General features: G+C 37.9%; 2 protein-coding genes across 5 annotated transcripts in view; one reads left to right on the top strand and one right to left on the bottom strand.

The window, feature by feature from the left end:
- Window positions 1-24,187, bottom strand: part of LOC106138611 (uncharacterized) — a 26,885-nt gene extending 2,698 nt beyond the window's left edge. The window contains exons 1-16 of one of the 3 annotated variants that reach the window (XM_060953316.1): window positions 23,615-24,187; window positions 19,636-19,814; window positions 18,214-18,326; window positions 17,519-17,637; window positions 16,305-16,421; window positions 15,572-15,691; window positions 12,987-13,102; window positions 11,350-11,547; window positions 10,050-10,184; window positions 9,014-9,151; window positions 6,928-7,040; window positions 5,001-5,070; window positions 4,534-4,584; window positions 1,201-1,285; window positions 745-833; window positions 51-119 (exon numbers count right to left, since the gene is read on the bottom strand). In XM_060953316.1, coding sequence (XP_060809299.1) covers window positions 51-119; window positions 745-833; window positions 1,201-1,285; window positions 4,534-4,584; window positions 5,001-5,070; window positions 6,928-7,040; window positions 9,014-9,151; window positions 10,050-10,184; window positions 11,350-11,547; window positions 12,987-13,102; window positions 15,572-15,691; window positions 16,305-16,421; window positions 17,519-17,637; window positions 18,214-18,326; window positions 19,636-19,814; window positions 23,615-23,864 — 1,962 coding nt within the window. In that variant the 5' untranslated portion in view covers window positions 23,865-24,187. Of the gene's footprint in view, window positions 1-50; window positions 120-744; window positions 834-1,200; window positions 1,286-3,641; window positions 3,693-4,533; window positions 4,585-4,949; window positions 5,071-6,927; window positions 7,041-9,013; window positions 9,152-10,049; window positions 10,185-11,349; window positions 11,548-12,986; window positions 13,103-15,571; window positions 15,692-16,304; window positions 16,422-17,518; window positions 17,638-18,213; window positions 18,327-19,635; window positions 19,815-23,614 lie in introns of all 3 variants that reach the window. The other 2 variants (XM_060953315.1, XM_060953314.1) reach the window with 2 other exon arrangements.
- LOC106138612 (uncharacterized) lies at window positions 23,467-27,590 on the top strand. 2 transcript variants are annotated; one of them, XM_013339813.2, is made up of 2 exons: window positions 23,467-23,579; window positions 25,413-27,590. In XM_013339813.2, the coding sequence occupies exon 2, from the start codon at window positions 25,429-25,431 to the stop codon at window positions 26,242-26,244; it is 816 nt and encodes a 271-aa protein (XP_013195267.2). In that variant the 5' UTR covers window positions 23,467-23,579; window positions 25,413-25,428; the 3' UTR covers window positions 26,245-27,590. The 2 variants fall into 2 exon arrangements, with proteins under 2 accessions (XP_013195267.2, XP_060809300.1); XM_060953317.1 differs by lacking the exon at window positions 23,467-23,579 and adding an exon at window positions 25,134-25,152.

Below are 27,590 nucleotides of genomic sequence, written 5' to 3'. Positions count from 1 at the left end.
ACGTATGTATGTATGTTATGTATGTATGTATGCAAGTATGTATGTATTACCTGTGACACGGGCGTGGCCGGTTGTCCGGGAGCTGCTAAAACGTATTGCTGTTGTCTCACACCGCCCACCTTGAGAAAACATAACAAAATAGATTTAATTTCAAAACATTTATTCTTCTCCGTCCCGGCTTCAGTCAGTCCCAATACAAGTTGTTTGTAGGAAGTATAGTCGCGAAGTTAGTTATTCGGGTTTGAATCCCGGCCAGGGCATGATGAGAAAAGAACTTTCTCTGATTGACCTGCGTCTTGGATGTTTATCTATATAAGTATTTATTATAAAATATAGCATCGTTGAGTTAGTATCTCGTAACACAAGTCTCGAACTCACTTCGAGGCTGACTCAATCTGTGTAATTTGTCCCGTATATATATATATCAGCTATTTTTTATAAATAAATATATATATATATATACCCCGCAAGGGATATAGACGTGATTATATGTATGTATGTATGTATGTATTTATAAAAGCATAGGACCACTCCATCTCGTTCCCATATGTATCGTAAAAGGCGACTAAGGGATATATAAGATTATTAAACTCTTAATCCTGCTTTAAGGCAATGAGCTAGCGACCTGTCACTATTCGAATCACAATTTTATCATCAAGCCAAATAGCTGAACGTGGCCATTCAGTCTTTTCAAAATAGACTCTGTCTACCCCGCAAGGGATATAGACGTGATTATATGTATACCTGGTGTATCTGCTGCGTCTGCGGCACCGTCTGTCTGTGCTGTCCGTCCGTCTCCACCACGACTTGTTCCATGAATGTGCCGCCGGCGCCTGTAACAATATTAATATATAGATAATACATACATACATACATACATATGGTCACGTCTATATCCCTTGTGGGGTAGACAGAGCCAACAGTGTTGAGAAGACTGAATGGCCGAGTTCAGCTATACAATATTATATATGTACTAGCTGTCCCGGCAAACGTTGTTTTGCCATATAAATATTTCTTAAGTAATTTAAAAAAAATTTAAGTGTGGACAACCCTTAACACTTAGGGGTATGAAAAATTGTTGTTAGCCGATTCTCAGACCTACTGAATGTGCATGCAAAATTTGGTTAAAATCCGTTAAGCCGTTTCGGAGGAGTACGGAGACAAACATTGTGACACGAGAATTTTATATATATTATTTACCAGTCTGCTGTGTAGTGGCGGTCTCGCATCCGAAGAGGCAGTGCTGAACCGTCCAGCGAGGCTCGAAAGGGATGTGTGTCTTCACCTTAAACACAAATAAATATATACAATACAATACACACTCGAAAGGGATGTGTGTCTTCACCTTAAACACAAATAAATATATACAATACAATACACACTCGAAAGGGATGTGTGTCTTCACCTTAAACACAAATAAATATATACAATACAATACACACTCGAAAGGGATGTGTGTCTTCACCTTAAACACAAATAAATATATACAATACAATACACACTCGAAAGGGATGTGTGTCTTCACCTTAAACACAAATAAATATATACAATACAATACACACTCGAAAGGGATGTGTGTCTTCACCTTAAACACAAATAAATATATACAATACAATACACACTCGAAAGGGATGTGTGTCTTCACCTTAAACACAAATAAATATATACAATACAATACACACTCGAAAGGGATGTGTGTCTTCACCTTAAACACAAATATATATATACAATACAATACACACTCGAAAGGGATGTGTGTCTTCACCTTAAACACAAATAAATATATACAATACAATATACTATCGAAAGGGATGTGTGTCTTCACCTTAAACACAAATAAATATATACAATACAATATACTATCGAAAGGGATGTGTGTCTTCACCTTAAACACAAATAAATATATACAATACAATACACACTCGAAAGGGATGTGTGTCTTCACCTTAAACACAAATAAATATATACAATACAATATACACTCGAAAGGGATGTGTGTCTTCACCTTAAACACAAATAAATATATACAATACAATATACACTCGAAAGGGATGTGTGTCTTCACCTTAAACACAAATAAATATATACGATACAATATACACTCCAAAGGGATGTGTGTCTTCACCTTAAACACAAATAAATATATACGATACAATATACACTCGAAAGGGATGTGTGTCTTCACATTAAACACAAATAAATATATACAATACAATATACACTCGAAAGGGATGTGTGTCTTAACCTTAAACACAAATAAATATATACAATACAATATACACTCGAAAGGGATGTGTGTCTTCACCTTAAACACAAATAAATATATACAATACAATATACACTCGAAAGGGATGTGTGTCTTAACCTTAAACACAAATAAATATATACAATACAATATACACTCGAAAGGGATGTGTTTTACCTTAAACACAAATAAATATATACAATACAATATACACTCGAAAGGGATGTGTGTCTTCACCTTAAACACAAATAAATATATACAATACAATATACTATCGAAAGGGATGTGTGTCTTCACATAAAAAAAAATATATACAATACAACATACATACATATAATCACGTTTATATCCCTTGCGGAATAAGAGTTAACAGTCTTGAAAAGACTAATAGGCCACGTTCAGCTTTATGATGGAATTGAGATTCAAATAGTGACAGGTCGCTAGCCCATCGCCTAAAAGAGGAATCCCAAGTTTATAAGCCTATCCCTTAGTCGCCTTTTACGACATCCGTGGGAACGAGATGGAGTGGTCCTATTGTTTTTGTTTATTGGTGCCGGGAAACACACGGCGCTATATACAATACAATACCTTAATATATACGGGATAAATTACACATATTGAGTCAGCCTCGAAGTGAGTTCGAGACTTGTGTTACGAGATACTAACTCAACGATACTGTATTTTATAATAAATACTTATATAGATAAACATCCAAGACCCAGGACAATCAGAGAAAGTGCATGTTTCCTCACGATGTTTTCCCTCATCGTGTGAGCATCGGTTAGTATTCAAACTAATGGGTACATAATTTTGAAAATATTCATTGACGTTAGATGCTAGATTGATGGTTTGACGGTAGTTTGACGATGGATTGATGCTAGATTGATGTTGGTTTGACGATGGATTTATGCTAGATTGATGATTTGACGATGGATTGATGCTAGATTGATGTTGGTTTGACGATGGATTTATGCTAGATTGATGGTTTGACGGTTGTTTGACGATGGATTGATGCTAGATTGATGTTGGTTTGACGATGGATTTATGCTAGATTGATGATTTGACGGTTGTTTGACGATGGATTGATGCTAGATTGATGTTGGTTTGACGATGGATTTATGCTAGATTGATGGTTTGACGGTTGTTTGACGATGGATTGATGCTAGATTGATGTTGGTTTGACGATGGATTGATACTAGATTGATGTTGGTTTGACGGTAGTATGACGATGGATTGATGCTAGATTGATGTTGGTTTGACGATGGACTGATGCTAGATTAATGGCAGCTTGACGATGGATTAGTACTATATCAATGTTAGTTCGATGGTTTCACGTTAGTCTGACGATGGATTGAAGCTAGTTTGACGCTGGTTTGACGGCACGGAGGCACGTTACCTTGAGCTCGGTGGTCAGCATCAGGATGTGGCGGCACGGCAGCCGGAACACCTTGCTGAACAGGCACGAGTAACAATGACGCCGGTCACACGTTGGTTTGAGGGTAGTTTGACGCTGGATTGATGCTAGATTGATGATTTGACGATTGTTTGACGATGGATTGATGCTAGATTGATGTTGGTTTGACGATGGATTTATGCTAGATTGATGGTTTGACGGTTGTTTGACGATGGATTGATGCTAGATTGATGTTGGTTTGACGATGGATTTATGCTAGATTGATGGTTTGACGGTTGTTTGACGATGGATTGATGCTAGATTGATGTTGGTTTGACGGTAGTATGACGATGGATTGATGGTTTGACGGTAGTTTGACGATGTATTGATGCTGCATTGATGGTTTGACGGTAGTTTGACGATGGATTAGTACTATATTAATGTTAGTTCGATGGTTTCACGTTAGTCTGACGTTGGTTTGAAGCTAGTTTGACGCTGGTTTGACGGCACGGAGGCACGTTACCTTGAGCTCGGTGGTCAGCATCAGGATGTGGCGGCACGGCAGCCGGAACACCTTGCTGAACAGGCACGAGTAACAATGACGCCGGTCTAACGTTGGTTTGAGGGTAGTTTGATGCTGGATTGATGCTAGATTGATGATTTGACGATTGTTTGACGATGGATTGATGCTAGATTGATGTTGGTTTGACGATGGATTTATGCTAGATTGATGATTTGACGGTTGTTTGACGATGGATTGATGCTAGATTGATGTTGGTTTGACGATGGATTTATGCTAGATTGATGGTTTGACGGTTGTTTAACGTTTGTTCGATAAATTGACGATGGATTGAATGTAGTTTGACGCTGGTTTGACGGCACGGAGGCACGTTACCTTGAGCTCGGTGGTCAGCATCAGGATGTGGCGGCACGGCAGCCGGAACACCTTGCTGAACAGGCACGAGTAACAATGACGCCGGTCACACGTTGGTTTGAGGGTAGTTTGACGCTGGATTGATGCTAGATTGATGGTTTGACGGTAGTTTGATGATGGATTGATGTTAGAATGATAGTAGTTTCATGATGGATTGATGGTGCTAGACTGATGGTTTGACGACAGATTGATGGTTTTACGGTAGTTTGAGGCTAGATTGATGTTGGTTTGACGGTAGTATGACGATGGATTGATGGTTTGATGGCAGCTTGACGATGGATTTGTGCTATATCAATGTTAGTTCGATGGTTTCACGTCAGACAAACGATGGATTGAAGCTAGTTTGACGCTGGTTTGACGGCACGGAGGCACGTTACCTTGAGCTCGGTGGTCAGCATCAGGATGTGGCGGCACGGCAGCCGAAACACCTTGCTGAACAGGCACGAGCACTCCTGAGTGGACGTGCCGTATTTGCATATCGCCGCGCTGCTGTGGCGTCTGTTATCAATCATTTAATAATTAATAATAATAAAAATCAATCATTTAATTCAATAATAAATAATATGATCACGTCATTATCCCTTGCGGGGTAGACGGAGCCGACAGTCTTGAAAAGGCTGATAGGCCACGTTCAGCTGTTTGGCTTAATGATAATTTGAATTGAGATTCAAATAGTGACAGGTTGCTAGCCCGTCGCCTAAAAGAAGAATCCCAAGTTTATAAGCCTATCCCTTATCTCTTAGTCGCCTTTCACGTCATCCATGGGAACGAGATGGAGTGGTCCTATTCTTTTTTTTATTGGTGCCGGGAACCACACGGCACAATCAATCATTTTGATTCGATTATATGCCGTGCGGTTGCCGAGATTAATAAAAAAGGAGAAGAAGAGGAACCATTGACGGCGTCTGTGGCGCAGCGGCAGTACGCTTCTTATTATCATATCCCTTAGTGATAAGGTTTGTCGACCCTTAACATTTTTTTTAACTAGATATTACTTAAAAATTATTTATATGGCAAAACAACGTTTGCCGGGACAGCTATATCTATATCTATACAGAGTGACATTTAAAACAACTGCATCCTTTTAAACATAGACTATACCCATGCTTCTGAGCCGTTTGAGCCTATTTTTATTTTAATTAAACGTCATCATTTTCACATTTAAAAAACCCTCAAAAACTACGTCACACGCTTTATTAAAGACCAATACTACAAAATGAAATTTAAACATGTAAATAAATGTCTGAAAAATAAATTATTTTTCTAGTATCAAGATCAAGTTAAGTACAGAGTTGTCGAGATCGCTCAGTTGAATGAATTGTGTCGTTGACCTCTGAATCTTACGCGTCGCTTTTCAGCCGTCCGGGGTGATATTACGTATTTAGGATCGTCGATTTTGATACTTTTACTTTTTTTCGTACTTTCTGAAATATGAACCGATATTTTTCTTTTAACGTTTTTAAATATCCTTAAGATGAGTACACTTAACAGTTAAATTTATGCAGTTGAATTAAAGGTCACCCTGTTTATATAGATATATATAATATATAGATATACAGTAGGGCCTCGGTAATCCGGAGTTTCGCTAATTCGGTGATCGGGTAGGTGCGGGCTTCCATGAACATTCGTCGTTAGTCAGTAGGCAGTAGGAGCTTTAAACACTGCTTTAAAATGGGCTGAAGATAACGAATTGGATACCCACGAAGTTATTTTTCTCCGTCGACTTCGAGACCGTGCTTTTGAAACGAAGTGCAATTATAAACAGAAGAGTATTACAGACTTTTTCAAGAAGAAATAATGATAATGTGATATTTAAACTTTTTTCTTAAATGGATGTATGTGCATAATTTTTAACATGTACATTTTCGTCATTATGCTCTAATGATAAAAGAAACTTAGGTTAAGGATGTTTTTTATTTCTATTAAATATGGTATACTATAATCCGGACGCCTCCATAATTCGGCAGGGGGTCTTGTTTATGCCTCTCAGGATTACCGAGGCCCTACTGTATATATATATATATATATATATATATATATATATATATATATATATATATATATATATATTTATTTATTTATTTATTTTTTTTTTTTTTTATTGACAAATTACACTGATTGAGTTAGCCTCGAAGTAAGTTCGAGACTTGTGTTACGAGATACTAACTCAACGATACTATATTTTATAATGAATACTTATATAGATAAACAACCAAGACCCAGGCCAATCAGAAAAAGTTCTTTTCTCATCATGCCCTGGCCGGGATTCGAACCCGGGACCTCCGGTGTCACAGACAAGCGTACTACCGCTGCGCCACAGAGGCCGTCAAATATATACATGAAACACAAGCTCACCTCCCCGCTCGGTCGTCTAAACATTTCTGCGCGAGTTTCGTCTGATGGCTCATCAGATTGTAGGCGTACTGGGTGATCGTGTCAGTCGGCGACTGCTTCAGCGTTTCTGTGTCCTGAAAAAAAAAAAGAAAAAACAACAAATTAAGATGTGGGCAACATTCTTAACACGTACTTAAGACATAGCAACGGTTGCCATGACTTGTTTTTTTTTGTTTGTTTGTAAACTCTTTATTGCACTTAAAAATAAATATAACAAATTACAAAACAGTTATTGGATTCAGAAGAATATGTACAATGGCGGACTTATCCCCAATGGGATTTTTTCCAGTCAACCAATGTTCATTTCTACCAGTTAACCAACTTTAAAACTTGTTAGTTAGAAAGAAAAAAATCAGATATTATTTTTATTGTAAAACTAGAGGGCGCCCGCGACTACGTCCGCGTGGAATCATTACCGCGGGGACTCCGGGATAAAAAGTAGCCTATATGTTATTCTGGGTCTTCAGCTACCTACATACCTAATTTCATCGTAATCGGTCGATAAATCGCCGCGGCGCGCTACTACAGTGTGCCCGTACGTATACGTTTCTTTATATTATTAACTAGCTGTGCCCGCGACTTCGTCCGCGTGTTCGAATAGTTATTTTGGGCATCATTGAAGCCCTCGAGGATGAATGATTTTCCCTGTTTTTTTTTTATTCACTTCTTCCATTATTTCTTCGCTCCTAATAGTTGCAGCGTGATGTAATATACCCTAAAGTCTTCCTCGATAAATGGTTTATTCAACACAAAAATAATTTTTCAATTCGAACCAGTAGTTCCTGAGATTAGCGCGTTCAAACAAACAAACAAACTCTTCAGCTTTATAATAACTGGTATTAAACGCGCACGCAACATGACCTTCAAATTCAATTCAAAATTTTTATTCATTATCATAGGACACTTCATGTCGCTTAATAATTGTCAAAACCTTTTGGTTTCACAAAATTGGTTGACGTCAAATAAACTACTTAAAACTAAGTTCACTGCCGCTTCCGAAGCGTCAGTGCAGAAGAAGCGGTAACAAACCGCACTGCAGCATTCTCTTCAACAACGTCAACTTCACAATCACTACATAGTATAAAACATAGTCGCTATTTTAATCTGTTTGTCTGTATGCTCAAATCTTTAAAATTACGCAACGGATTTTGATGCGGTTTTTTGTAACAGGTAGAGTGATTCAAGAGGAAGGAAGGAGGAGGAAGGAATGTATAACATACATACATACATACATATGATCACGTCTATATCTCTAGCGGGGTAGACAGAGCCACCAGTCTTGAAAAGACTAATAGGCCACGCTCAGCTGTTTGGCTTAGTGATAGAATTGAGATTCAAATAGTGACAGGTTGCTAGCCCATCGCCTAAAAGAGGAATCCCAAGTTTATAAGCCCATCCCTTAGTCGCCTTTTACGACATCCGTGGGAAAGAGATGGAGTGGTCCTATTATTTTTTGTAATGGTGCCGGGAACCACACGGCACTGCCGGGAACCACACGGTATATATAACAACATTCATAATTTCGCACCCGTGCGAAGCCGGGGCGGGTCGCTAGTTATTTACAACTTCACAATACGTTAACTTCATTCAGGTGTTGGGGTAATAATGTGGAATATGAGCGAGGGCAGCTCCCACTCCTGGCAACGAAGCGGTAGGCGATGGCACCGTGTGGTTTTAGTGGGTTCAAGCCCCACATAACCCGTCCGGCTTCCCGTAGCCGGCCGGGTAGACGAAGGTCTTACATATGGTCACGTCTATATCCCTTGTTGGGTAGACAGAGCCAACAGTCTTGGAAAGACTGTTCGTCCACGTTCAGCTATTTGGCTTATTGATAGTATTGAGATGCAAATAGTGACAGGTTGCTAGCCCATCGCCTAAAAGAGGAATCCCAAGTTTATAAGCCTATCCCTTAGTCGCCTTTTACGACATCCATGAAAAAGAGATGGAGTGGTCCTATTATTTTTTGTAATGGTGCCGGGAACCACACGAAGGTCTTTCCACACGTAAAAAAATAAATAAATAAATAAAATAATGTGGGTTCCCTCACCCGAAGCCTGCTGACGGCGAAGCTCCTCCTATCGTCCTCCAGCTGGTTGGCGACGTTGAAGAACTGGGACACGAACTCCTCCGGCTGCAGCGGCGAGCGGATCACACCGTTGAATTTGGCTAACAGCCTCTCCAGGCCCTGCGAGTGGATTAAATAATTAAATAAATAAATATATGTAAGGGACAAATTACACAGATTTGGCGTGTGGTTCCCGGCACCATTACTTAAAAGAATAGGACCACTCCATCTCTTTCCCATGGATGTCGTAAAAGGCGAAAAGGCGACTAAGGTGTAGGCTAATAAACTTGGGATTCTTTTTTTAGGCGATGGGGTAGCAACCTGTCACTATTTGAATCTCAATTCTATCATTAAGCCAAACAACTGAACGTGGCCATTCAGTCTTCTCAAGACTGTTGGCTCTGTCTAACCCACAAGGGATATAGGCATGACCATATGTATGTATGAAAAGAAAAGATGATGCACTCTCAAAACTGTCATTTAATTATTATAAATTTTTTTTTCTTATCTGTTTATTAAGTATTAAATTACTAAATGTTGGTCCTTCGGAAAAGGAGTACGCGTAACAAATATTCGATATTTGGGACGTGACTCAACTAGGGTTAAAAAAAGCGGGAAATTTTTCTGTTTTTTTTTTTCAAATTCCCTCGTATTTATACAAGTTTTTTACGAAAGTTTCAAGAAAAATAAGAATGAAATATTTCATGTTTTTTTATTAATAAAACGGAAAAATATGAAAGAAACGGAAAAATACGAAGGAAAAGTTGTTGTTTTAAAAATTGGTAATTAAACGTGTTTTTTCCAATCGTTTTTTTTTTATTTTTCGAAACAAACGACGAGAATCTCAATAAAACTGTTTTTTCCCCAAGATTTTAATCTGATATATTTCAATGTAACAAACCAATAAAACGGTAAAAAACAAAAAAACGTTTCTTTTACCGAAAAAAAGACCAATTTGTTTCTTTCGGAATTTTCAACGCTAGACTCAACTCAACTCAAAAAAACAGGCTCAACTCACCTTGTGCAATATGTTCGTGTAATTATCAGCTTCCAACCAGGAGTCCAACTTGGTGATGGCTCCGTTGGGCCTTAAAAGAGATTCCCATAATCGAAGAGTACCTGCTCCTGTGCCGATTATGCCGCGTTTCAGCACCTGAAACATTGATACATACATACATACATATAGTAAAGGCGTACTATCTATTATTATGAAGTTATTTTTTTTCGTGTTACAAATTGACATAATAATATCATCATTTTATTGAGTTAGCCTAGGGATAGGGATAGGGCGATGGGCTAGCAACCTGTCACTATTTGAATCTCAATTCTATCATTAAGCCAAACAGCTGAACGTGGCCATTCAGTCTTTTCAAGACTGTTGGCTCTGTCTACCCCGCAAGGGATATAAACGTGACCATATGTATGTTATTTTTTTTTTATTGTAACAAATAGACATAATAATATCATCATTTTATTGAGAATTAATTTGACTTAAGTGATATATCTCGGTCAACGGCTGAGCCTCGACAATAGCAGACAGAAGGGGGAAATAAAGCGATGGGGAGCGCTCGGTAAACTGTCTGATGTTTTCAAGGATACCTATAAACCTAAAACGAAGAGCCTTTGCACAATGTGTCATTCCCGTAATAGTGTACGGCTTGGAAACATGGACGCTTACAAAGCAATTTGTAAGCATGCTACAAGTCGCTCAGAGGGCTATGGAGCGGGCAATGCTTGGTGTTTCTATCCGGGATAAAATTAGAAACACGGAAATCAGAAGACGGACAAGTCTCACCGACTTTGCTCAGGAAGTAGCCCAAAGAAAGTGGCGATAGGCGGGCCATATATCACGACCGCTGGGGCAAAGTGGTACTGGAGTGGAGACCCAGAACTGGTCGCCGGAATGTGGGTAAACCACCTGTCAGATGGACGGACGTTCTGGTCAAGATTGCTGGAAGGAGGTGGATGAGAAAAGCACAAAACCGTGGAAAATGGCGTGCATTACTAGAGGCCTACATCCAGCAGTGGATGAATATGGGCTGAAGAAGAAGTGACTTATGTGTAATTTTATAATAATTTGCATGCTATAATTAATGGCTGACCGGGAGGAAATATGTTATGTTTTACACCTTTTGTAAACCCTAGTCAAAAGCAAATAAATATTCTATTCTATTCATCAAGAGTACCCGAAAAAGCGAAGGAAGTATGCAGAGATCGTGGCAAGTGGAAAGAGGTTGTCTCTGCCTACCCCTCCGGGAAAGAGGCGTGATTTTATGTATGTATGTCTGTGTGTGTGTGTTTGTGTGATGTGAGCGCACCTGCAGCTGCGCCGCGGTGTGGTCGCCGCGCAGCACGGCCAGCGCGTACGTCTTGCAGCGCGCGGCCAGCTCGGGCGCCGCCCCCGCCGCGCCCCCCGCGCCGGGCTCCGCGCGCCGCGCCGCCAGCCGGCCGCACGCCAGCGCCGCCTGCCACACCGAGCACGTCACGTGCGCCGACGGGAACGCCGCGCGGACCGACTGCGGACAGATATTGTATTTATATATATATATATAATATATATAAAGCTAAATAAACCAAAAGATTTGTACAGGTATATATATATATATATACCTATACAAATCTTTTGGTTTAACAACATACACACAATAATACATACATTAAAATTAAATTGTATAACAATACAAAAAAAGATATAGGACCTATACATCTCTTTCCCATGGATGTCGTAAAAGGCGATTAAGGGATACGCTTACAACATTGGGATTCTTTTTTTTTTTTGGCGATGGTCTAGCAAACTGTCACTATTTGAATCTCAATTCTAGCGTTAAGCCAAATAGTTGAACGTGGCCGTTCAGTCTTTGCAAGACTGTCGGCTCTGTCTACCCTGCAAGGGATATAGACGTGACCATAATATGTATGTATGTTAAATTGTATTTTATTATATGTCTTTATCGCCACGGGGTGGTCAGAATGAATGGTCTCGAAACGACCCGAAGTTGGCAATTAGCATTGACGAAATAATCAATACTCTATCATTTATTGCATTCCATGAGTTTACATGGTGACAAAAAAATAAAAGCAAAGTATAAATATGAGCCCTGTCGAGCACTACAATTACTATTCTTTAAATGCTAGTATTTTTTTGTTAATTCGTCTTTGAACTATGTGAAAATTTCTAATATTGATCTATACAGAGCATTTCAGCAAATGTCTATTAAAAGCTTAACCCTTACAAAAATGAATTTTAAATGCCGAACTGTGGTTCTTTCAATGTAAGACCAAAATTTTGGTCTTAAAAAGTCATCAGACACAAAAATGGTTGGTAGATCAAATCTTAAAACAAAAGTCAGATTCACTAATTTTTAGCTACTTGGACGATATTATATTTATGAGCCGTTCATTGGAAAAGAATTATTTTACTTTTTTGCGTATCTTGTCTGACTTTTATTTCGTTTTTTTTTTAAAAGAAAAGCTTCAAACTTATCTTAGATCGTAGATGTACAAAGTCAAAATCAATATTCAGAAAATAGGCCATTGAGAACGCCATAATGAGAACGAGATGACTTGAGATGTTTGGTAAGTCATTACAGAAGAATTTCAATTAGTTCAGTACATAACGCGTGAAGAGATAACAAACACAAACAAATGTTGTGCCGTGTGGTTCCCGGCACCAATAAAAAGAAGAATAGGACCACTCCATCTCTTTCCCATGGATGTCGTAAAAGGCGAGACTAAGGGATAGGCTTACAAACTTGGGATTCTTTTTTAGGCGACAGGCTAGCAACCTGTCACTATTTGAATCTCAATTCTATCATTAAGCCAAACAGCTGATCGTGGCCTTTCAGTCTTTTCAACACTGTTGGCTCTGTCTACCCCGTAAGGGATATAGACGTGATGATATGTATGTATGTAACGTTGAACGCTGCTGCCGCACATTGATCGCTGTATCACTGACCTGCTGACACTTGGTGGGGTCGCAGACCACGCACCTGACCTGCCGCCACGCCGGGTTGCACGATTTGAACGTGTCCAGCAGCCACGTCAGGTCGTCACCGATCAGAGTGGATATACCTGAAACAAGTCGGTACAGATTCAATTTTTTTTTTTTTTATCTACACTATAATATAATATATTAATATATAATATTATAATGAGGAAAACTTTGTTTGTTTGGTTGTAATGAATAGGCTCAAAAACTACTGGACCGATTTTAAAAATTCTTTCACTATTCGAAAGCTGCATTATCCACGAGTAACATAGACTATATTTTATTTTGGAAAAAAATAGGGTTCCGTAATATATTTGGATTTTTCGGACACAAACTGAAAAAAATCAATCAATAAAGTTACTTATTTTGCGTACGCTGCCTAAACTACAAAAGATAGAACCATAAAATGTTTTAATTAATTGTAGATCTTATAAATATCTACAAAAAAGTCCGCGACACACTATACCTATCTATGTCGAGTGAGGCACAACAACCACATTTTTATTTAAAAATCTTGATTTTTTTTGGTCTACATTTAAACGCGTTTTTTTTACTCATGCTATTAATCCTTATCAAAATAAATAATTTCATCAATAAGTACAGTTTATGTAGATAATATTTGGTCTTTGAATGATTAAAATTGGACGTTTGGTTTTTAAGTTGTGGTGAAATTAAAATATCACGATGCACTGCGGGACTGCAGGCAGAAGTGACACTTTTGCCGGGAGCAAGACTTAGTTAGCCGCTTAGCGGGCGGTGCTTTAGTTAGTTCTAATAGAGATATATTTAGTATCGGCTGTGCATCCGTGCGAAGCCGGGGCGGGTCGCTAGTTCATTATATAAGGAGAGTGTGGAGGGAAAGGTCTGAGTGGGAAGACCTAGACGAACGTATCTTAATCAAATTCAGGACGTCCTGGTAAAGGGTCAGGTCAAGAGTACCCGAAACCCGAAGAGAGTTATGAATGTGGATGAAGCGAAGGAAGTGTGCAGAGATCGTGGCAAGTGGAAAGAGGTAGTCTCTGCCTACCCCTCCGGGAAAGAGGCGTGATTTTATGTTTATGTATGTATGTATTATAGGTTACTTCATATCGCTTAATAATTATCAAATCTTTTGGTTTCACAACATTGGCTGTCGTCAAATAAATTACTGAAAACTAAGTTTACTGCCGCTTCCAAGGCGTCAGTGCAGAAGAAGCGGTAACAAACTGCACTGCAACATTTTCTGATTACGATTGGGATAAGTCCGCCATTGTACATATTCTTCTTAATCCAATGACTTGTTTTCTATTTTAACAATATTAATAATTATACAAACAAACAAATAATTCAAAATTGTTTAAACTAAGGATTCTTTTTGGAGGCGATGGGCTAGCAACCTGTCACTATTTGAATCTCACGAAGCCATACCGTGCCGTGTGGTTCCCGGCACCAATAACAAAAAAAAAGAAAAAATAGGACCACTCCACCTCGTCTCCATGTACATATGTCGTGAAAGGCGACTAAGGAATAGACTTAATGGAAGTCGTAATAGGAGACTAAGGGATAGGCTTTTAACATGGGATTGTTCCTTTAGACGATGGACTAGCAACCTGTCACTATTTGAATTTCAATTCCACCATAAAGCTATACACAGCTAAACGCTAGTCTTTTAGACGTGAGTATATTAGGTACACACACATCCAAACGTGGCCTATCAATATTAACAAGACTATTGGCTCGGTCCACCCCGCGACGGATATATCATTAGTATATAACCAGAGATCGGAATAGGTAGATTGATTTTATGTACTTGCATCATGATCATGAATTACCATAGAAAGCATAACATGGATAAGCCTCTTTTCCAGGATTCCATTTCAGTACTTACACTTACAGTAAACTACATTGTCCGCGGGTAACATAACATAGGACTACAATTTACGTGAACGAAGTCGGGGAAAAACAGCTACCACTAATATATTCTTCATCCATCACTTGTAAAAATTCCGGAAAGAATCTTAATAATTTACAAATCCCGCAATCCCGGACGGAGGCATGTCCATATTAATATATACGTTTCAGTTCATTGACTCCATTTCAAATCTACCTATTCCGATCTCTGTGGAATAGAATAGAATAGATTTATTTTCAAAATTGGATACAAGGTATCACTTATTGACGTCACATCACTTAAATCTAATTATAACTACTACCGCTTCCGAAGCGCATGTGTAGAAGAAGCGGCGGAACAATCTATACTATATACTATTATACTATACTATATACTATTACTATTACTATATTACTATTTACTATAATATTATAAAGCTGAAGAGTTTGTTTGTTTGAACGCGCTAATCTCAGCAACTACTGGTTCGAATTGAAAAATTCTTTTTGCGTTAAATAGACCGTTTATCGAGGAAGGCTTTAGGCTATATAACATCACGCTGCATCTATTAGGAGCGAAGAAATAATGGAAAATGTAAAAAAAAAAGGGCCAAATTATTCGGGCAAAATAACTATTCCACGCGGACGAAGTCGCGGGCACAGCTAGTAGCTGTATTATAACTCACCAGCGCTCACGACCACCGATTTCCCGTTGCCGTCTTCAGCCAGGAACAATGTGACATTTTGTTTGATGCTGGGCGTCCCAGTACCCCCCACTGTCGGTATGTTGGAATTGAACTCTATGCCTGTGAATATAAAGTGAATAATATAGAGTTAAAAGCACCACTCAATCGAAGGTGAAACGCAGTCAGAGAAAGCTCAAAAATTCCGGGATTCGGCATTGATACACTTAATGTTCTAATTATGGTCTCAATAACCTCAGAAAGTTTTTGTACTGACTAAAAAATCACGCGGTATAATAATTCTGGAATCCCGGTAGGTAGGTAATTTTTTAATAAATATGATCATTCATCACTTATGTTTATAAAGGTGTTTATCATACCTAATATACGATAAGTTTCAATTTCTTGTTTAATTAAATTTCCGGGATTCAAAATATGTAATTCGAATCCCGAAAGCAAGAAGCCGCCTCCATACTTTATTTGCCAAAATATTACTTTAGGTAAATATGCATCCGATTATCCGATCTCTAGTTATAAGTATACTAACATAATGAATCTTTTTACTTGAATAAATAATTTTTAGTTATGAATGTGGACGAAGCGAAAGAAGTATGCAGAGATCGTGGCAAGTGGAAAGAGGTAGTCTCTGCCTACCCCTCCGGGAAAGAGGCGTGATTTTATGTATGTATGTAATAATTTTTCATTCATAACAGATGTATAACCTGTACACACATACCCGTCTCAATACACAGGAACTGCGGCACAGCGTTGAAAGCCAACTGCATGCTGGGAGTGGTGAAGTACACGCATTGGATGCAACCCGAGGCCGAGTGGAGGAGTTTCACGCCGGCATCTGTTAATTATAAACAAAACGTAATTATAAACAAGACGTAATTATAAACAAAACGTAATTACAAACAAAACGTAATTATAAACAAGACGTAATTATATATATGTGCCGTGTGGTTCCCGGCACCAATAGAAAAAAGAATAGGACCACTCCATCTCTTTCCCATGGATGTCGTAAAAGGCGACTATGGGATAGGCTTACAAACTTGGGATTCTTTTTTGGGCGATGGGCTAGCAACCTGTCACTATTTGAATCTCAATTCTATCATTAAGCCAAATAGCTGAACGTGGCCATTCAGTCTTTTCAAGACTGTTGGCTCTGTCTACCCCGCAAGGGATATAGACGTGACCATATGTATGTATGTATGTATGTACGTAATTATAAACAAAACGTAATTATAATCAAAACGTAATTATAAACAAAACGTAATTACAAACAAAATGTAATTATAAACAAAACGTAATTATAAACGAAATGTAATTATAAACAAAACGTTTCCATGATTTTCATTAAATAAATGTATTATAAGTAAGTTAGCCTAAATGAAAATTAGAATGACAATTCCTCGAACATTCATATTATCACGTCTATATCCCTTGCGTGGTAGACATAGCCAACAGTCTGGATAAGACTGATAGCCCACGTTCAGATGTTTGGCTCAATGATAGAAATAGTGACAGGTTGCTAGCGCATCGCTTAAAAGAAGAATCCCAGATTTATAAGCCTATCCCTTAGTCGCCTTTTGCGACATTCATGGGAAAGAGATGGAGTGGTCCTATCCTATACCAAACGGCACTATATATATATATATATATATATAGTGCCATTTGGTATAGGATAGGCGACCGTTTGATATATAAAAGGCGACTAAGGGATAGGCTTATAAATCTGGGTCCCGGCACTAACAGTGTCGGAGGTTGTATATATATATATACAACCTCCGACACAACATCGTGTGTCGCGCGGTTCCCCAGGCGTCACACCAGCCTGCAGGGAGATCTGCCATTTGGTGGCGGTCGAGCCGATTCATCGCTCCCACTACAAATATGATTTTAGAATCACATCAGTTCGCATGATATCTACCATATATATTCACTTACCATAATTAAGCTGCAATTTTCTCACGACAAAATCGTACTTCTGATTCAACCAGCGCACCGCGCCAGTGCCGGTCGCTACGAGTTGCTCCTCGGTCGTTACGACTTGCGACTCGGTCTCCCTGTTCATGTAAATTATTACAATTATTGTCTGTGACACCGGAGGTGGACATTCAGTCTTTTCAAGACTCTGGTTGGCTCTGTCTACCCCGCAAGGGATATAGACGTGACCATATTTATGTATGTATGTATGACACCGGAGGCCCCGGGTTCGAATCCCGGCCAGGGCATGATGAGAAACGGTGACAGTTTGCTCATCCATCGCCTAAAACAGAATCCCAAGTTAGTGTAAGCCTATCCCTTAGTCGCCATTTACGACATCCATGGGAAAGAGATGGGAGTGGTCCTATTCTCTTTTTCTTTTTGTATTGGTGCCGGGAACCACACGGCACCAATACCTGTATTATCCACACTAATAATAAAGAGGAAAGATTTGTATTTTTGTATGTTTGTGTGGAATAAACTCAAAAACTACTGGTCCGATTTTGATAAAATTTGGCACAGATATAGAATAGACCTTCAAAAGTGACATAGGCATAAATTTGTTTTAAAAATAAATTTATTTCAAAATATAAAACACAAAAATATGTCCACCCGTGCGAAGCCGGGGCGGGCCGCTAGTTTATAATATAAATCACCTGTCATTGTTCTGCGGGCTGTCAATGATGGCGACCTCAAACTCGTGGGGCTCCACCTGACTGTTGCTGATCTGATACTGCTGGAAGGTGCCCCCCTGCTCTTCCACTTGTTGCTGTGACAATGGTGATATTATCCTACTACTATTATAAAGGCGAAAGTTTGTATGGATGTTTGTTACTCTTTCACGCAAAAACTACTGAACCGATTACCATGAAATTTGGTATGTAGGTAGCTGAAGACCCAGAATAACACATAGGCTACTTTTTATCCCAGAGTTCCCGCGGGATTGATAGGGTTTCCATGCGGACGAAGTCGCGGGCGGCCTCTAGTTTATTATATAGATAGACTTCGTCCGCGTGAATTTGTTATTTTGGGCATCATTGAAGCTCTCTAAGACTAAGGGATAAGCTTACAAACTTGAGATTCTTTTTTTAGGCGATAGGCTAGCAACTTGTCACTATTCGAATCTCAATTCTATCTTAAAGCCAAATAGCTGAACGTGGCCTATCAGTCCGCTCAGGACTGTTGGCTCTGTCTACCCCGCAAGGGATATAGACGTGATTATATGTATGTATGTTTTGAAGCTCTCAAGGATGAATAATATTCCCCCGTATTTTTTTCTTCACATTTTCCATTATTTCTCTTCGCTTCTTATAGTTGCAGCGTGATGTTTTATAGCCTAAAGCCTTCCTCGATAAATGGTCTATTCGACGCAAAAAGAATTTTCAACTCGAACCAGTAGTTCCCGAGATTAGCGCGTTCAAACAAACTCTTCAGCTTTATAATATTACTATAGATGTATGTGCAGGTTTCCTCACGATGTTTTTCCCTCACCATAAAAGCATCGGTTAGCATTCAAACTAATGTACATAACTTCGAAAATAGTCACAGCCAGGGTGGGATTCGAACCCGTGCCTTTCTGCGCATTACACATTTTAACCAGGCACCAATTAAACCACCAACGCTCTATATTCTTCTTCGTCATTACCTTATCCCACTTTCTACTTGGGGTCGGCACAGTATTTTAGTTTTTTCCAATTACTTCTATCACTTGCCATCTCACTGGTCACTCCCTTTCTCCTCATACTATCCTTTACGGCGTCCATCAATCTCTTCTATACATATAATAAAACAGTAAAAATATTTTGTCTGTACATTGAGTATTTTTGACTGAAATGGATAGAGGGACATACATACATACATACATAAACTCACGCCTCTTTCCCGGAGGGGTAGGCAGAGACTACCTCTTTCCACTTGCCACGATCCCTGCATACTTCCTTTGCTTCATCCACATTCATAACTCTCTTCATGCAAGCTCGGCGGTTTCGGGCACTTTAGATAGAGGGACACTTAGAAAAAAATCGAAATTTACGCGAACGAAGTCGCGGGCAACAGCTAGTTACTTAACAACCACTTACATTGCTAACTTCATTGGTGTTCTGAACGAACGTCGCACTCTCCTCTTCTGGTTCACCCTTCACATCGTATATGGTCTCGGCCATCACTATCCGTCCCGAACCGTCCATCGTCCACATGCTGCCAAATGCAAAGTTTGACGGGTTCCCGCTCTGTTCATACAGGATAACGGTGTTTGGACCTGAAATTTTGGAATTTAATTAAACTTCAGATCATCAGTTAACAAATAAATATAGAAAACTAGAGGCCGCCCGCGACTTCGTCCGCATGGAAACCCTATCAATCCCGCGGGAACTCTGGGATAAAAAGTAGCCTATGTGTTATTCTGGGTCTTCAGCTACCTACATACCAAATTTCATGGTAATCGGTTCAGTAGTTTTTGCGTGAAAGAGTAACAAACATCCATACAAACTTTCGCCTTTATAATAGTAGTAGGATTTGATAGTGATTATAGTATGTTGATGCAGTATACTGGTAAATTTGTTAATTTAATTGAACCATATGTGGGTAGCGAAATAATAAATCAGGGTTCAACCAACAAAATTCAAATTCATAACTTTTATTCATTATAATGGGACACTTCATATCACTTAATAATTGTCATATCTTTTGGTTTCACAACATTGGCTAACGTCAAATTATTTACTTAAAACTAAGTTTACTGTCGGTTCCAAAGTGTCAGTGCAGAAGAAGCGGTAACAAACTGCACTGCAAAGTTTTCTTCAACAACGTCAACTTCACTATCCAAACTTAGAATAGAAATGTGGATTTGTGTGTCTCAATTACTACAGTGATATTATCAGGATAAAATCATAATCACAGAAACTTTTCACAGTATAATTGATTCATAATATTTAATTCTTAACTGAGCCAAAATTTAAAATTCAAAAAAATTCAAAATTCAAAATTTTTATTCATTATTATAGGATATTATTATATCGCTTAATAATTGTCGTATGGTTTAACAACTTGGTTGACGTCAAATAAATTACTTAAAAACTAAGTTTACTGCCGCTTCCAAGGCGTCAGTGCAGAAGAAGCGGTAACAAACTGCACTGCAGCATTTTCTTCAACAACGTCAACTTCACAATATTAAATTATACTTAGAATAGAATGTGGACGGGAGAATACATTGTTCACGGGAGATTTATATATTTATGAGATTTAATATTGAAAAAAGAAAAAAAAAATATATATATATATTTTATGGATTGCCAATTTTAAAAAGATTTATGTACAGAGTGTACTGAAATTTTGATTTAAGTTCAAATTAAACTACAATTAATTACGAGGTTCCTGTGCCAAGCTCGAGCCAGATGTTTTTATCATTAAGGTAATCATCAGTCCTATAATAAGCCTTCTCACAAAGTACTTTCTTTACATACTCTTTGAATTTTCGGTTGGGCATATCAAGAACAGACTCCGGCAACCTATTATAAAATCGTATACAGTTCCCCATAAATGATTTACTGACTTTGCTAAGCCTATGAAACGGCATGACTAATTTATGTTTATTACGTAAATTTCTATCAGTTGTGGCACTAACTTTTTGAAAAAAAGAGGTATTTTTCCTAACATACATTATAAGATCAAAAATGTACTGGGACGCTACTGTAGGTATGTTTATTTTCTTAAAGAGTTGTCTTAACGAGTCTCTTGGTCCTAAGCCGTAAATTGCGCGAACGGCCCTTTTCTGAATTATAAAAATAGTTTGTATATCAGCCGCGCTACCCCATAAAAGTAAAGATTACATATGACCTGATGAAAGTAAAGAATAGGGCCACTCAGCCTCTTTCACATGGATGTCGTAAAAAGTGACCAAGGGATAGGATTTGAAATATCAATCGAAGGATATGCTCATAATCTTGGGATTCTTTTTTTGGGCCATGGGCTATCAACCTGACACTATTTGAATCTCCGTCCTATCAATAAGCCAACAGTTAAGATTGTCGCTTTGGCTGTCTTTCAAGATTGTTGACTTTGTCAAGCCCACTGGGGGATAAAGTCTACTCAAAGTCTTAACTAGTTAATTTTTCATTGTACATATATATATTTTACTCATCTTTATTCCTCCATACATACATACATACATAAAATCACGCCTCTTTCCCGGAGGGGTAGGCAGAGACTACCTCTTTCCACTTGCCACGATCTCTGCATACTTCTTTCGCTTCGTCCACATTCATAACTCTCTTCATACAAGCTCGGCGGTAAAATATGGGAAAGGAGGCTGGCGTAAAATCCACTAAATATCACCTTAGACGGATAATCGGAACTTCTACAATTACTTTTGAAGAAATGAGCACTCTCTTATCTCAAATTGAGGCTTGTCTAAATTCGCGTCCATTATCAAGCTTAAGCTCATCGGCTGATGATCCCGAGCCTTTAACACCAGGTCACTTCTTGATTGGGAAGCCATTAGTACTTGTACCAGATGCAAACTATGAAACGTCAAACATGAGTAGCTTGAAACGATGGCAGTTTATGCAACGCATGGTACAAGATTTTTGGCGAAGGTGGTCTCAGGAGTATCTTACACAATTTTTACATCGGTACAAATGGAGTTATCAAACGCCAGAACCAAATATTGGTGATATAGTACTAGTAAAGGAAGATGATCTTCCCCCTGCCAGATGGTTGTATGGAGTTATAACTCAAAAGCACCCTGGGTTGGATAAGATTACGCGTGTTGTTACTTTAAAATGTAAAGGGAATATAATTAAGAGACCCGTCTCAAAGTTGTGTATTTTACCTTTAGCTAAATAGAAATGTGTGGTATTTTTTTTATCATTTACAGTGATACACATGCACTTCTATTAACCTTTTCTTATGAATTAGTAGGTTAGTTTCTTTTTGTTATTTTTACTTTCGTTACATTTATGAAGATTTGATTTTAGTTAAGTAAAACATTAAGTTTAAAGATAGCATAGTGAATGTTTATAACATCTCATTCATTGTTTTATGGACATAATGTCCATGGTGGGCGGAATGTCCAAGCATTAAGTTTTGTTGTAAGTTTATGGACTCTTTTGATTTTTGGCATTGTTCGGTTGCTATGGTTTTTTATCTTTGTTATTAGTTGGTAAGATGGAGGAATAAATTTTTCTTTTTTAGTTCGCTTAGGACACGGTATTTTTATTTAATTGGACCCTTATTGAACATGGTGCATATATCATTATGCTGTGCTATTTTATTCCTCCATATTTTATTTAAACTCATCTTTATTCGTCTATATTTTATTGAACTTTTTTTTTTATATTTCTACACAGAGTACCACACCACCACTAAATCCTTAATTTTTATTCAGTATGTTGTTAATGTTTTATTTTTCATTTTTTTATTTTGTATCAAAGAGTTTCGCGGAAGACCAGCATGGCAGCTTGGACTGTGACATTTGCTGAGTGACTGGTAATGTATATATCCCTTGCGGGGTAGACATAGCCAACGGTCTTGAAAGACTGAATGACCATGTTCAGCTATTTGGCTTAATGATAGAATTGAGATTCAAATAGTGACAAGTTACTAGCCCATCGTCTAAAAAAGAATCCTAAGTTAGTAAGTCTATCCCTTAGTCGCCTTTTACGACATCCATGGGAAAGAGATGGAGTGGTCCTATTCTTTTATGTATTGGTGCCGGGAACCATACGGCACTTGTTTTTAGATGTAAATTGTTTTCTCTGTATTTTGTACCAAATAAACAATATTTTTTTGGTTTCTTTCTTTCTTTTACAGTTTCATAGGTATAAAACATGAGTTTTATTAAACTAGTAATTTTTAATTTTCCCACAAAAACATCAACCTGTCACTTTTTGTAACGATCTGAGTTAGAAAGGGACAAAACATATAGAAGAATGATGAGTAATAACACAAATTGACATAAAACCAAGGTTTTTCATTGCATTGTTGACGTGGGCGAGTTGTAAATATAACTTTAAACAATAATCAGGTGAGGAATAACCAAATATTCGATCACAAACTTACCTAATTGAACCGGCTCTCCCTTCATATTGACAAAAACTGGTTGCTCAAAATTTCCTTCGACAAGCTGTCCTGTATGAACTATCTGCTGACCCTGTTCCACAGGCACTTCCACCACCTGGTTCACCACCTCAACTTTATCCTTTTCACCCTCAGCCTTCCTATTCACCATAATCTTGGCCTTTTTCTCTGCATCAACTGGTTCGTCACTTTTCCTCTTAATCACAACTTTCTTTTTATTTTTCTTGTCCATTTTTGCACTTTAATTCACTATTATTTACAAGAACCCGCGAATATATCGCCGGGACGCGCCGTTGATCAAATATTGTCGTGAAAACACGCTAAAAGCTTCTCGCCCAAACATAGGCATTGTCCCACTTAAGCACAAGATATTGCTTCAAATACTAGTCTTTTATTATTAGTAAACAATACAGAAAAACACATCATAGATGCTTTCATCATTTTACAAGTTGCCGTGGTGGTTTTTGAAATTATGTCAGAAAGATTAGGTGCGAAAAGGACAACTCAGAAAGACGCCATCTTTGCCTTGATGATCATGCTTTCTCTTTTGTGGATATAGATTTGTCTCTTTCATTTAAATTAAGCGATGGTTGTTTTCATTTCGATATTGTCTGTGGTTGTCAAATTAAATCGATTGTAATAAAACTTAATAATTGTAGTCGATTATGAACCTAGTATTTAGTTGATAAACTATTTAATGATTTTCCAATAAAGACTAGTAAAAGAAGAAAAACATTCGTAAACCTAATGTTAAGATGTGTGGAATTTCAAAAAGGAATGTATTTGTTTTAGCAAAAAAAAAATATACAAATCACAAGAACTCATAGAATTTAAGTTGCTTGTTTTCATGTACTTATTAAAGTAGCCTTTGGAAAGTTTTGCATTAGATACAAATAGCCTCAATTTAAAGTTTGTAATTAAACAGTCTATTTTCCCTTATCTGACCATATTATTTCCAGCCAGATTAATCACGACACAAGTTTTCTCGACTAACGTCTTCAAAGATATTTGCAAAATTTAATACATACATACATACATCACGCCTGTTTCCCATTGGGGTAAGCTATAATTATGGATTTTCACTTGCTAGAATCCTTACAGACCTCTCCCGCTTCCTCCATGCATTACTCTTTTCATGCATAATCGACGATTACAAGTACTCCTAACATCTGCCTTTATTAACACATTCGAAATTTGGTCCTTGAAAATTTGACGAAGCCGGCTTTGTCCAGCTCTACATTGTTCATGCTTTCGACAAACCAAACTATCTCAACATACCCTGTTTAATTTTATTCACAACGTTCTCTTTCACACCACACATTTCTCTTACATTGCTATTTCTAATTCGTTTGGTAAATTTAATGGCCGAATGGACCTCACGGTCACGGTCTCAGAACTTCTACCTTAAATTTTAAAACAATGGCAACCCACAAAAATATCAGCTGTCCAATCCATGTCACTCTGTCAAAATTTGCTAGACTGCATGGGCTATTATCCTTTGCCTTCTCAATAAACTTAAGGTATTTATAAAAAAAACATACTGTCAAAATCATATGATTGATTTGTTGATTTTCAAATAAACCCATTCAAATTACTTAATTAAAGTGAAATATAATACAAATTAAATGAAGTTCCTAACTTCCAAGTTCAATATTTTATAAGATTTCAAGGAAAAAAAAATCATTTACATGCTGATCCTCAATACTTTGACCATTTTGATACAAATCTGTTTCATAGTGTTTATGTCACTGATTTCTATGAACATAATAAAATATTTCAGCGGCAGTGCTCGTCAAATGGCTTTTGTAGCTCCTGCACTCTTCGTCAATCACGGCGGAGGTCCTCTGCCACTTCTGGGGGACAAGGATCATGCGGGATTGACAAAATTCTTGCGTGACGATATTCAGAAACATATTAATCTAAAGCTGATCAAGGGCATTATTCTTGTGACAGCCCATTGGGAGGAAAATGTCGTGACTATATCCTCAGGCAGCCACCATAGTCTGTACTTCGATTACTATGGATTTCCGCCTGAATCATATAAATATGAATACGATGCGCCTGGTGATCCGGAATTAGCTAAACGCATCCATCAATCGCTAAAAAACAGTGGTATAGATTCAAAATTAGACCCGAAAAGAGGTTGGGACCATGGAGTTTTTGTTCCGATGATGTTAATTAACCCAAAAGCTGACATTCCGATAGTTCAAATTTCAGTTTTGAGCAACCAAGATGCGGAGGAGCATTTTAAACTGGGAAAGGCTTTGCATCAATTCAGGAAAGAGGGCATAGCAATAATAGGATCCGGGATGTCATATCATAACATGAGAGAGTTCCAATCACGTACGAAGCGAGAGGTAGTTAATGGAGAATTCGATGAGTTTCTGAATAGAGTTTGCACAGCAGACGATGAGAGTAAAAGAAGAGACGGATTGCTGGCTTGGCGGCAACAACCGGGTGCAACGGACGCTCATCCGATACGCGCAGCGGAGCATTTCATGCCATTGATAGTGATAGCTGGGGCGGGAGGTTCAAAGCCTGGTGAACGGATTTTTAACTGGGACATGAGTGGTGCTTTTAGACTTAGTGGATTTATTTGGAAAGAGGAATAATTTATATTACATACATGTAATCACGTCTATTTCCCTTGCAGGGTAGACAGAGCCAGATAATTTATATTTGCCTAAATGATGCCACAAATTAGGATTATAAAACAACACAAGTTTATAGTTATACTACTTTTATGAGTTACACCGATGTACATGCAAATATATCCCTTGTAGGGTAGACAGAACCAAGTCTTAAAAAGATTGATATGCCATGTTCAGCTGTTTGGCTTAATGATAGAATTGAGATTGAAATCCTGACAAGTTGCTAGCCCATCGCCTAAAAGAAGAATCTCAGGTTTATAAGCCTATCCCTTAGTCGCCTTTGACGACATCCATGGAAAAGAGATGGAGTAGTCCAATTCTTTTTTCTATTGGTGTCGGGAACCATACGGCACCGTAGTACCTGCAAAGTGTTAATTTTTGTATGGCGCGAAAGTATTTGACAGCACGCGATTTGAACCCGCTAACTGTCGAGATAGCAAAAGACTTTTTGTTGTTGGATTAAAAGTTTAATGCACTTGTAATATGGTCGTTATTTCATTGACTTTTCATTCTGTGTTCGGCGGTAGGTCGCGATATTCTGCTTAGTCGAATATTGTCGAAGTGTCCTTTTAAACGTGGTATTACTGTACATATACTAAACAAAAACTTTACACATGAATTTTTTTTTTATTATATTATGCAAAAAGGAACTTTCAAATTCAAAAATTTTATTCATTATTATGGGACATTTCAATATCACACAATAATTGTGTTATGTTTCGGTTTCACAACAATTGGTTGAGGTCAAATAAATTACACAAAACTGTTTAATGTCGCTTCCAAAGCGTCAGTGCAGTAGAAGCGGTAACAAACAGCACCGCAGCATTTTCTTCAGTAACGTCAACTTCACAACAATCCAAACTTAGAATAGAAATGTGGACGAGAGAATACATTTTTAACATTCATTTAATCGAAATTTAAATAATAAAAAAAAAAATAATTTCGTTTCGAATGTCAAATTTAAATAAATTGATGTACAGAGTGTATAGAGTGAGAGCCCGCGACGTATATAAAGGCAGGCAGCAGGCTATAGGCGGTTGTAGTTATAATTAGATTTAAGTGATGTGACGTCAATAAGAATAGAATAATGTTCAAAATTGGATCACTTATTCACGTCACATCACTAAAATCTAATTATAACTACTACTGCTTCCAAAGCGCATGTGTAGAAGAAGCGGCGGAACAAACTACACTGCAGCATAAGTGTGTACGTATGTATGTAATGTATCTATTCTATAGTATACATAGGCTGGGTATTATACCTGTATAGGAACTCCTATACAGGTATAATACCTTATATTATAATA

Source organism: Amyelois transitella, chromosome 31, assembly GCF_032362555.1.
Source record: "Amyelois transitella isolate CPQ chromosome 31, ilAmyTran1.1, whole genome shotgun sequence".
Taxonomy (NCBI): Eukaryota; Metazoa; Arthropoda; class Insecta; order Lepidoptera; family Pyralidae; genus Amyelois; species Amyelois transitella.
The sequence above is the reverse complement of the archived record's forward strand: the minus strand, read 5'-3'. Positions and strand labels throughout refer to the sequence as shown.

Coding starts and splice junctions, on each gene's coding strand:
- LOC106138612 (XM_013339813.2), top strand. CDS start 25,429: ATGGCTTTTGTAGCTCCTGCACTCTTCGTCAATCACGGCGGAGGTCCT.